A 12,445-nucleotide genomic window follows, 5' to 3' on the forward strand; every position below is an offset into this window, starting at 1 on the left:
TGTGACTCACTTTAAGTTATTAGGAAATGAAATAAACAAAACAATGTTGAAGTATTTCTGTTGAAATGTAGAAAGAGGTGACACAGTAGTGTGCAATGGCATCTGATATGAAACAATGGCTTGGATTACAGAAGTTTTTTGGTTGATTTAACACGACACAGGATCAGGTTCAGTGCAAAGTGCAACCATCAATTCACCTGCAGCCAAAGTAAGAACCTGCTGAGCTTCCAGCCGGCGCCCATTGATCTAAAAGACTGAATAAATATCAGGTTTGAAGGATTTAAAGGAGGTCCATCTACTGAGTCCAACACAGAGAAGGTGAAGACATTACAGGCTGCATAATGGAGAGCCAGTTTCTGATCAGGTCCACAGAGAGGACTCATGTTGCTGCTGGTTTCACTGAGCTGCTGCAGCTTTTTAAATGCTGCCCCCCCCCCCGAAAACTGCAACCTGCTCAAGTTTCTCCTCTCCAAACCCCACCTAGCTCCTCTAACCAGCCTTTTATCTCACAGTCACAGGCAGAGATTGAATCTGACACAGAGAAGATGGAGGAAAATGATAGAGATAAGGTGTGTAATCCACCTGTAGCAGCCAGAAAAGTTCCTAGTCAATGCAAGGAGTCGCAGGTCGGCATATATTGTTACCTTAATGCAGAGCCTGAAATTTGAAGCAGCTAAATAGAGTGTTAAAACTCTATATAGAATGCATTTTACAATAAATGTACATGCTATCATCCTGATTACAGGCCAAAAAGTAAACACAGGTACTCAGAGCTTAAAAATTATAAATGAATAATAAAACAAAGAGTGGATGGCTGTTCAACAACAGCGAAAATTTCCAAAAAAACAAAAAGATTTATGTATTTTAGTGTATATACAGTGTTTACAAAAAATATTCACCCCTTTAGATGTTTGACCCTTGTACTGATTTCATAAATCAGTCATGGTCAATATATGTTCACTTTTTGAATGAACGAAACACAAAAAACTCTTAAATTTTAAAGTAAAAACAGATTTCTACAGAGTGATGACAGTTAAATAAAACTATGTAAAGTAAAATAAATGATAGCATAAATATTCACCCCCTTTAAAGTGATTGACCTAATTCAACAGAAGTCCAGACAACTGGTGCTATTAGTCTCACAATTAGTGAAACAGGGATCACCTGAGTGTTGTAAATGTGTCTCAAGTGATTGTAGTAAAGACACTTGTGTCTGGAAGGCCCAGTCACTGATTACTCAGTATTCCTGGCTACCATTACACCATGAAGACAAAAGAGCACTCAAAACAACTCAAGAGAAAAGGTTATTGAAAAGTATAAGTCAGGGGATGTATACAAAAAAAATAAAGGATCTGAACATTCCCCTGAGTTCAGTTAAATCCATCACCAAGAAATGGAAGGAATATGGAACATGTGTAATTCTGCCTAGATCAGGCCATCCTCACAAACACACCGTGTGTGACCGTGCTAGTGAGAGAGGCCACCAAGACACCTATGACTGCTCTTTTTTTTTTTCTTTTTTTTTTTTAAAGATTTATTTTTGGCCTTTATTGGATAGGACAGTGGATAGAGTCGGAAACATGGAAGAGAGCGTGGAGAGACATTCAGGAAATTGTGCCACAGGCCGGATTGGTCACCTGTGCACATGGTGCGTGCCTTAACCACTCAAAGGATGTTTGCTATCAGGGAAGTTTGCCTTCCTCTTAGGGCATGCGTTGGTTTTCTTCAGGTTTCTTCCCATAGGCCAAAAACATGTTCATTAGGTCCACTTCATATCTCCCTCAGTGAGCAAAGAAACAACGGTGGTGGACGGCTCCTATCCCTGCGCTGCAGGACAGAAAGATTTAGAAAATCTTTCATACCATCAGCTATCAGACTTTATAATTCTACAGTAAACAGATGAGAATCCCAGACGAGTGACTTTCCCTTCGGGGATGAATAAAGTTCTTGTATTGTATTGTATCGTACTAGCTGCCAGTCTGGGGTATATCCTGTCCCAGTGACTGGCTCAAGCCACAATCCCAATTGGGATAAGCAGTTTGGATTATGGATGGAAGGACTTTTCTGACAAAGTATCTAAAAGTGTATCTTTACTTGACCAAACTTGATTTTCCACTCTTTTTACATCACCCAGTGTAAAGAAATGAAAGTCTTTACACCAGTGTTTGCAAAGTTGCTTTCTTTCTACTACACATTTGCTGAAATACTGACACATTTCACAGACTTGTTCATGGACTTGAACAATCCTGTCCACACAGTATGAGTTTGTACTGATGTGTACACAGAAGGGTCTGAAGGGTTGAAACAGTTTCATCTAAAATCATCTTAATATTTCTAGATTGTGCCATGAATGAATTATTTTTCCCTCAGCATGCAGCATTGGACCGGTGTGTTCAGTTGCAGCAGTAATGGCTGCAGCCGTGTCTCTAATTAAAGCCCAGACCCTGTGTTTTAGCAGACATTACAGTGATATTTAAAGCATGGCTCTATGATTAAGTGCTTAGCATGTGTCTCCTGCTCTTCCTCGTGTTGTGTTCTCCCTTGTGTGAAAATATCTCCCTTACTCCTTTTCTGAATTTAAATTGGGCAACATGACACCAGAAGCTTTTATTCTGCTGTGAATTGAGCTCGTTGAGAAAAACGCCCTCCTTTAAATTCAGTGCACACTTCTTTGTTGTTCGCAGGTGTGTCGTCTGTGTGCATATGTGTTAGCCGTGGCTTATTTATGTTTGATGACACATTCCAGTGCCATGTAAAGAGCAAATTAAAACAGCACATGTAGCATTACAGAGGGCTGGATTCATATGTATTTGTCTGGTTCTTTGTGTCAGGCAGACAGATTCAAACCACAGATATGTATGAGCAGCAGACAGGCTGATGATAGTACCGTGTCCAGGTGAAGTTCTCAGGTTTGGGGTGTCCTCCGCTGCTGCACACCAGCTCGGCTCTCTCCAAACCTGCAAACCAGTCAGCCCTCGTAGCAGAGATGGTGGCATCCGGAGGATCTGGGAGAAAAATCAGAGGCATAAGTAGATTATAAGATGTGGCAATTTGTTTCTAAAGATATTTTTGGGCCATCTATGCCTTTATTAATAGAGGAGGGTGGTGGGTAGAATCAGAAACAGGGATGAGAGAGCAGGGTAGAAACATGCAGGAAAGATGCCACAGGCCATACTTGAACCAGGACCCCCAGCGTACATAGGGTACGACCGAACCACTAGGCCATCTGAGTGTTCCAAGATGTGGCACATTTTTGCCTCTTTTCCCACAAAGACAAGTTTTTCTCAGAAATGGCATGGTCATTTTTTGCAACTTTGCACCCTGTTTACATTCTGCATTAACAATGCAATTTGGGCATTTGAATACCAAGCAAGTACATGCATTTACCCAACACATTAATATTACATCTTCAGTAAAGGCCTGATATCAGGACTCACTTACCCACCTCCTTTACAAACAACAGCCCAGAAATACAAACATACATCTATGGCTCTCTTCCCATGGCTTGGTATCCCCACATGCCGTGCACAGTGAAACTGCTGGTAATAACAATGCACGGAGGTAAATTAGCCATTAGCTTAGAGGCCAGGCAGTGCCTCTTTAGCAGCTTTTCTCCCTTATGTAAGCAGGGGTACTGGTTAGATTAAAGTGATCACTTAATTCAACTCAAGACAAGTTATGAGCGAGTTGGGATGTGTCTAAATTGAGAGGAAATTCCCATCACACCTGGAGAGGCTGAAATGACTGTAAATAAAGCTCTGCTTTGTTTACAAGCAGAATACCACAGATCATGCCAGCTGACGGCGTGGCCTGTAAATGATGCCAGTATGTGTTGTGTCTGCACAACCACAAAAATCTGGACTACAGAGGTGGGGCCAGAAGAATTAAATATCTGGGGTTTAGTCCAAATTTAGGAGGAACCCAGGACAGGCTTATCAGGCAGTTGTAAGCAACATTTCAAGCTATTTAAATACAACTTCATGGGGTGTAGATGGCCTCGGGGTTTTATGGCGGGCCCCATGTACAAGGGCAGCCTGGGTTCAAGTCCAGTCTGGATTCAAGTCCAGTCTGAGGCTCCTTTCCTAGATGTCACCTCCAGACTTTCTAGTCCCTGTTTCTGACTCCATCCACTGTCCTCCTCTGTGACTAAGGGCATAAAAGCCCAAAAATAATTCTTAAATACAACTTCAGATTTAAAAAGTCAATAAATCTTTACATTATTTGGGCGCAAAAACATCATCTTTCAGAAATTAAATTGTTCTGAATGTGTCATAAATATTGATAAACCATAACTCAACATGCTGAAGATAAAAAAATTGAACTAATTCTTAATAATTTGCACAACTGCCCCCTTAAAAGGGGCAGAAACTGTCTGATGTTTTCTTTTTTGTTACAAAACATTGGAAGGGTAGGAATCTAGTGTAAAAGGTTAAATCAAAACTTTTTATAAAAAGTAAAATAATAAAAAGAAAAGTGGTGTTCTAGATATGTATTCATTTATAAAAATGCAGAAAATGTTATTATTTGAAACAATGTTTAATAAAAATAAGTGAATAAAAAGCCCAACTGGCTACGAGATTAAAAATTTATGTTGTGGTTAGCAGGATCTGTTGGTTTAGTATGACTGATTTATTTTGTCATTTATCTACCATAACTCACAGCAGTAACAGTCTTCTTATCAGTCTCAAAGATTTAGGCTTTAATGCCCCATAATCCACCACTTTACTCCACTCAAGGCCGCCCCTAAGTGGGGATAAAGGGAGGAGCTTTCTGGGGCCCAGCCAAACTGGGGCCCATGGAGGCCAGCAAAATCATGGTTAAGTGTAAGGGGACAAGCAAATTTTATATTTAACCTGAATAATCAAACTTATCAAGGACAATTTGATTTCAAAATTAATGAAATGCAGTTAAAATGGGCATAAAAAGTGGTCATAAGGGGTTAATAGTTACATAAATGGGATAACAGGGGCAAAACTGAGAGGAAATGGCAAAACAGGCAGAAAAAAAAGTGGTGAAAATGGGTAACAAACAGCCAAATTAAATTCTAAGTAACAAAAATGGGTAGAAAGTGACAAAACAGGCAGAAAAAATGATTGAAAATGGGATACTAATGGCAAAAATGGACTTTAAGTGGTGAGATGGATTTTAGGTGGCAAAATGGAAATAATAAATAGTGAAATTTAGCTAAAATTAAGATGTTGGTAGTGGCAACAACAGGTTAACAGAAGCAAAAAAGGGCAGAAAGTGACAAAAATGGGTTTCAAGTGGCAAGAAAAGCAGGTAAAATGGGTTAACAGTGCCACAATCAGTTAAAAGTGGCAAAGGTAGGTTTATAGATGCCATATGTGCAGAACGAGTCTTGAAAAGGGGTTAAAAAGAGGCAAAAATGGGCAGGTGAAAAAGTGTAAAGGGGTTAAAATGCGTCAAAGGTGTTAAGACTTGATGAAGAATGGCACCAAGAGTAGCAGAGATGCTACAGCTACATACATACATTGATACTATGAGGGAATGAGGGTAGGCCTATTCTCTGGGTTTGTCAGGGGCCCAGCCAAATCTGTTGGCAGGCCTGGCTCCACCTATGTGGATGAAGACATCACAGACCACCTCCATATGCAGCCTGAGCACACAGAGGTCCATCCAAACAAAGTATGAAGGATTATAAGATTCCCAAAATAGATACAAATCCCTGTTCATACATCCCTGTTTTTACATGTCTAAAAAGGAGGCCTGAGGGTCTATCACATTCTTTAATTGCCAGCCCTAAAACTCAGCTACAGGGAAGCTGCAGCTCCAGAGCACTAAGGCTGAGGACTAGGAACTTGCAAGAGAGCTGAAGGTTGATAGCCAGTCTTGTGAAGGGAGGACTGGCCGAGGTAGACCAGCTAAGGGAACTGCAGCATTAACTATTGGTAAGTTTGGGATAAATGGCAGAAGAGACAGCAGCAGGATAAATGGGAGAATGAATGACACAGTTTGGGAGCAGAACAAGGGAGGAAAGTGTTTTGCTTCTCCACACAAGAAACTGCTGGAGTGCTGCATACTGACTGTCTTCAGCATCAAGAATAAGAAGGAATATGTTTTTGGTAAGGATATTCCTTGTTGCTATGAGTAGTTAGGTCAGGATTTCAGTTTGATTGCCAGGTACAGGAGGGGTAGGATGAGTATTTTGTTACAGTCATGTCTCTGTGGCTTCCTTTTTAATCCTGCATCCTATGTGTTTTTGTTACAGAACATGTGCTTTCTGTTTGACATGCTGCACCTCTAACTCCAGGATGTTGGAGTTAATTTCTTCGCTGGTGCATCAGGTCAGCATGAATGAATCCAGCTAGGAACTTCAGCAATGTTAACAGAGGTTAATTACTTCATTTCATGTCAATGAAGTTAAAAACACACGTAGGATGTTCATCAGTGTTGAAACTGTCACCCATATGGAGGTCAAAGTGAGTTCAAGGGAGCGCAGCCTTTAAATAAACACTGATCAGGTGAATTCAGAATAACTAATGAGTGACAGAGAGCAAACAATAACTAATCAAGGGATAGAAAATCAAACCAGGAAGTACACCAAACCAAGATAGTAAAATAGTGATCCTTGTTTTTTCTTAATATGATCTGTTGCTTTAAACTGTAAATATGAGGCAGATTGCATAGGGCTGCTCTTGTGCATTATCTTAGTAATTTAAAGTCAGACTAAGTCATCCACTCTTAGATGTCACTGACTCTGAACAAAAAGCTTTTTTTCTCACACTGAGATCCCTGCACTCTGACTGCACTAACTATGCTGTTAGAGGAGGATTGTAAACTTTCCCAGCAAGGGATCAAACTTGTCAATACTGTCTAATGTTTAGTCGACTGTTACCCATTTATTTCCCAGAAGGAAGGTTAAGCTGAACAAATATGTGAAGAGAAGAAATAAATGTCATTAGCTGAATTAACCACAAAGGGGAGAGGCTTGAATAACCCCACTGAAGCCCAGTGGAGAATAGAAAACTGAGGATACTGAATGCTATTTCTAACTAAAGAGAAACTTTAAGCAGATTATAACATGATTATAGAGTCAAAGCTGCTCTGCAGGTCTCTTATCCTGACACAGTGCAATCAAACTAATTGATCATTTATTTTATTTCAGGAAACTGTAAGAAACTGGTGCCTGACTTAGGGAGAGCAGCATTTAGCTTCTTTGTGCTCTTTGCTTAAAGAAGAGGTTCTGGACAACTGGTCTGGCCTCAGGACTCATCACTACCTTGGTAGTGAGAAATGGTGATGCAAATTTCCAAAATCTGATTTAAAAAAGTGTCAATTTTAGTTGTTTTCTAGAGTTTACAAGAAACGATCAGGTTATCATGAGAAGAGCAGCTTTTTGTAGAAGATGACAAAATAAATTAAAAAAAAACAATCTAATTATTCTCATGGCAAAATAAAGTGAAATAAAATTATGAATGCATGTTCACTGCTGGCTTCTGTACATCACAGACTTCTTGACCCATTTTTCAATCCAGGGACACATGAGAGACCTACACAGAAAACAGCCGTCCAACCCACTTTTGGGTCCCAACCCCCCCGCAGAGAACCTCTGCAAATAAAACAAATCTTGAAAGGACTATCACAGAGGTTAAAAAAAAAAACCATTAAATTAAAGGTTTGTGGACGGGAAGACAGCTCAAGGAAGTATGAAATACCTTTTTCAAACCTTTCACTTTTGCTTTGCAGTCTGATTGACATGTACATCCTTATGAGCACCAATAAAAATGACAAGCTGTCACATTTTCCATGCCACAAAAATATTTAATACCACGCATTTTTTCAACAACTTTCTGGTTTATTTCAGTTTGGCATCGAATGGCGACCTCTGGACTAAGGATGTTCCTAAGCGTCTGTTCGGCTAAACGCTAACCTAAAATTTGTTTAACCAACTAATCTAAAGAGGAGAAAATCCCTACAAAACAGTCAGATTCCTCACAGGGCCATTGTGTCAGTGGGTGTGTGTGCTTGATACAGCGCGGCTAACATTAAAAGCTAACACCGCCAGCCTTCATTCCTCTTTGCAGATTATTATCGGGCTTTGATGTGTGGTTTCTTTTACTTTGGTCAAGTAGTTATATGTGAGTTCAACCCTCGACAGCCCACATACTACTTTATTTCCATTTGCTTCATAAAAATCTGTCGTAACGCGCTGTTCCTACTACAAGCTAACTGCTAAGCCACCGCTGAGCTTCTCTTCTATTCTCATATTCTCATATGAAGTGCGTGGGAAAGCTCAGACAGGAAGGCAGGGACCATTAACTGAAGCTACAGCGGCCTCTACTGGCAAGAGGTTCATTACAGTTTAAAAGAGGAGTATAGACCAGGATTTCAGGCCCAGGTTTATATAAAATGAAAGGTAATTAGTTTAATCTTGCGCCAGACAATTTGATAAATAATTCTAACCGTTTGACCAGTTAGCCACGCACATCTGCTCTGGAGTTGTAAAATGAAGCAGAAGAGCAAGAAACTGAAGTGTCTTGAGTGTCCACTAGAAGCTGTCGCCAAAATTCAGACGTGAAAAGAGTTCACAACTATTGTACTCAAGAAAAAGTACAGTACTCTGGTTAAAACCGACTTAAGTAAATGTACTGGTCTACAAATCTACTCAAGTAGTAATAAAAAAGCATTTAATACAAAGTTTACTTTAAGAACTGAGAAGTTTTTTGCATAGTCCATGTGACCCTACAGGTCAATGCAATTTCCAAGCATTTTATCAAAGAAAAATATGGTTCAATGTCCGCATTAAAGTTCTATGTGATCGAAAAAATCACAATGCCTATTAGAGGAGGTGATATCCTGAGGTGACTTACCCTGAGAGAAACGTATTGGATTCATACTCTTAATACAATGATGAATGGACTTGATAAGATCAGCCTAAAATGTTCCTTGGAGTAGCACAACATACATGTTTCACTCTAAGTGCCCCGTGAGAAATCCTAGTACTACCTGAATATGCATTCTTGTGAAGTGAATCTGGTTGTTTGTTATCCGTTCCTGCAGGTTCAGCTGTGATAAAGGGGTTCTTGACTAAATAGGCACAGCCTCTTGTAAATTATTAACACATCAGCGGTTGTCCTTCATGATGTCAGCCAAATAACCTAGTAAAATGTATTGTGTCGTCCATAACTGTGTTTTGTGATGTGCTGCCTTTTGTAAAACTTATTAATACTTCCAAATTTAATTTATTTCCCTTCCACTCCTTTATTTTAAATAATACACAGCTTCATCATCATCATCAGTTACTCACATTGAACCACCAGGCGGTTTGAGATCCTGCGTGGCTGCTCCAGGCCAGGATGCCACACCAGACAGTCCAGCTTCTTCCCATTCATGCTGCGCAGAGGGTGCAGAGAGTAGTAGCTGGACACTGACCCCCCCACACTGGTGCGGTTTGTGGACTGTCCCGGCAGGTCAGTGTCCCAGGAGAGACGGGGAAGCGGGCGGCCCACAGCTCGACATGAGGCAGCCACACGGAACGACTGGCCCTCGACTAGCAGCGCCGGCTCCAGAAAGGAGATGGGTAAAACTAAAGAAGAAGAGGAAGAAGAGCATGCAGGTTTGAGATTAAAAAGGCATACACTTCACTCAAAAATGTCTTTAACTTATTGTGAGTTAACTTGAATATTTGGAGTTAAGTGTTCAGAATGATGCCGTCTGACATTTCAAGGCTGTTTCCCCATTCCTCTGCTGATGGTTGAAAGTTTGTCAGCTTAAATCAGAGTTTAGCCTAAGATCATCAGTCAAGAAGATGTTATCAGAACTGGTTTTGCTTTTACCTGTGCCATCAAGAATCTGAACATTTTAAAGTGCTGGGACTGTGTTACAATATTAGGCAGGTAGCAGTTACTGACAGAGTAAAATTTACTCACTATTTAATACTATTTTCTATCCCTGCTGCAGTGTGTACATGGTTTTTTTTTTCAGCTTACTAGTGTTTTGTTTTGAAAACTACAATCAGTGAGATGAGATGCACTAAAATAATGTTTCACATTTTTGCAATGACCATAAAGTATTTATACAGCAGTTACAGTCATGTGCATAAGTTTTAGGCATGTAGGGTGCTCAGGATTCATCATCAAGCCCTGGACCCAGAGAACGCCAGCTGTTTTTCAGCTCTTGGGACATCCACAACACGACCAGGGACTTGTGGTAACCCTACCACCCGCCTGGACGGTATCCTAGGCCATGCTTACTCACCACATCCACCCTTTACTCTGCCCTGAAGGTGTGGACTTGCTTTAATGCAAAGACATCCAGAGTTCTTCTGGGGTTGTGTCAACGTCCTTCCTGCCTAATTACTTGCCATTTCAGGCCCTTGTAAAGCTTCAATTTTTGCCCCAAACATGCCTTAAAGTTCTGCACAATCTAATCCAATCTAAACTAATCTAATATAGGGTGGTCCAGTTTCTTTAAGGAGAGCCACATATACAAAAATTATAAGGATGCTTTGGCCACTTTGATGTCCCCCGTCTTTAGCATTTTTAAGTTGTTAAACCAAGTTACAGTATATTAAAATGTGCTTACTAAATAAAGATTAAAAAGAGTCTTCATTACATTTCATTAGACAAGGCAAAAAAATCAATCATTGTGAAGGTTTTTGGGTTGGCCAATCAAATTTTTGGTCAGCCTTGGCTGCCACTGCATTCTCTCCTGGTCAGGATGAGGATGATGCTCCACAAAGCAGAGGGGGAGATGCAAACAGTTATCTCCACATGAGACACAAAACAAGAGCTGCACAAGGCTGCCAAACTTTATAGGAGTAATGAAGATAATGAGCTCAAAATGTTTTGTAAATTGAACCTTGAGATGGAGGAGATAGCAGGAAATAAGTGAGATTTATGCCACTATTTGCTGCCAAAAATTGCAGACTAAGTAACATTTCATAAATAAAACAGAAAAGACCAGAGGTCTAATCAGGTTTAAGTTATGTTTAGACCAATTATAGAAGTAGTTACATAAAAGGTGGCTCACTTTAGCCTCATTAGCTTTAGCAAAAGCTAATATAGCTACACTAGCTAAAAAAATAACATTACTACATAAGTCAATGTAGCTGAGTTATATGAGCAACGTGAACTTTAGCAAGAATTTCTATGGCTTACATAGCTACATAGATAATGTACCTATGTTGCCTACATAGCTGCTTTGTGAGCTTAGCTTTAGCTACCTTAGGTATGTGGCTCCATTATCTATAGTTAAATTAGCTTTAGCAAACATAGCTAAAACTAATTTACCTATTTAGACAACATAGATAAGTAGCTTATGTAGCTGCTTTGTGATATTAGCTTTAGCCACATAATAATGTTATCTGTAGCTAAGTTATTTTTAGCAACATGAGCTTTAGCAAACATAGCTAAAGCTAATTTAGCTACTTAGATACTTACATAGCTAAGTAGCTGATGTAGCTGCTTTATGAGCTCAGCTTTAGCTGCATGAGCTACATAGCTCTGTTGGCCTAATAGCTCTGTTATATAGCCTATAGGTTACAGAGCCAACGGAGCAATGACAGCTATGTCAGCTATGTTTGCTGCACTGCTACAAGCTTTTGTTCGGTAATCAGACTGTTTTCTCTGCTTTATTAAACATTTTGAATTCAGGTTTTGCAGGTCAAGTTTTTCACTTTTAACTGTTGGTATCCTAACTCTTACTTTAACCCTGAGCCTAGCTCTAAACTGAAGTTTAATCTGTATTTATTTAGAAAGTCTTAGCTTGTATTTCCATTCTGAGATACCAAAATTAGTCAATGCATTTGTACAATTTAGACAGTGTCCAGGAGTGTGCCTACAATTTGAGAGCTGCATTCCTCCTTAACACAAATTAAATATACAGTAGAGGAGTTCCTTTTTACTTTTGGTGCTTTTCAATATTTCTAATCATTAGAATTTTATAGACAGAGGAGCACCTTTTACAACAAGTTTATCGTTATTGTAAAACAAGCTTTCTCAACAAGCATATCAAACAGTCCAAATCTATTTTAAAATAATAATAATAATTTAAAAAAAACACTGGCAATGACAGGCAATGATTTATTACTTATCAAGCAAACATTTTACCCTTTAAACTGAAGCTTCGATATAAATGGTGTGCCTTCATGCCACTTAACAACCCCTTAAAAGTCAGAGGGCCCACCACAGCAGCCATAATTAATGCATTTGTCAGGCTACAAACAAACAACCATAATAAAAGGGACACTGCTCACCATTAGAAGCTCTCCTGTACTCTCCTGATTATAATTCTGCATCAAAAACAGTCCTAATGCTTTAGAAAGAGTCCTCACAATCTAAATCCAGATGTATCTAAAAAATAAATACATCTTAAAGATCCATGGGTAGAATTTTACAAATTTGCAGTTGTTCTCAATAGTCCAGTGTATTTTCATTCTTTATGTCTTTTTCCAAGGAAATTATTAGCAATGCTTTATAGAAAT

At 39.4% G+C, this 12,445-nt stretch overlaps 1 protein-coding gene across 2 annotated transcripts in view; it reads right to left on the reverse strand.

Annotated features, from left to right (window-relative positions):
* nectin4b (nectin cell adhesion molecule 4b) overlaps positions 1-12,445 on the reverse strand; it is a 37,833-nt gene that overhangs the window by 7,683 nt on the left and 17,705 nt on the right. For both annotated transcript variants that reach the window (XM_041803928.1, XM_041803927.1), the window contains exons 4-5: positions 9,269-9,547; positions 2,888-3,005 (exon numbers count right to left, since the gene is read on the reverse strand). In XM_041803928.1, coding sequence (XP_041659862.1) covers positions 2,888-3,005; positions 9,269-9,547 — 397 coding nt within the window. The remainder of the gene's footprint in view (positions 1-2,887; positions 3,006-9,268; positions 9,548-12,445) is intronic.

The sequence above is a fragment of the Cheilinus undulatus genome, linkage group 13, assembly GCF_018320785.1.
Source record: "Cheilinus undulatus linkage group 13, ASM1832078v1, whole genome shotgun sequence".
NCBI classification, from domain to species: Eukaryota; Metazoa; Chordata; class Actinopteri; order Labriformes; family Labridae; genus Cheilinus; species Cheilinus undulatus.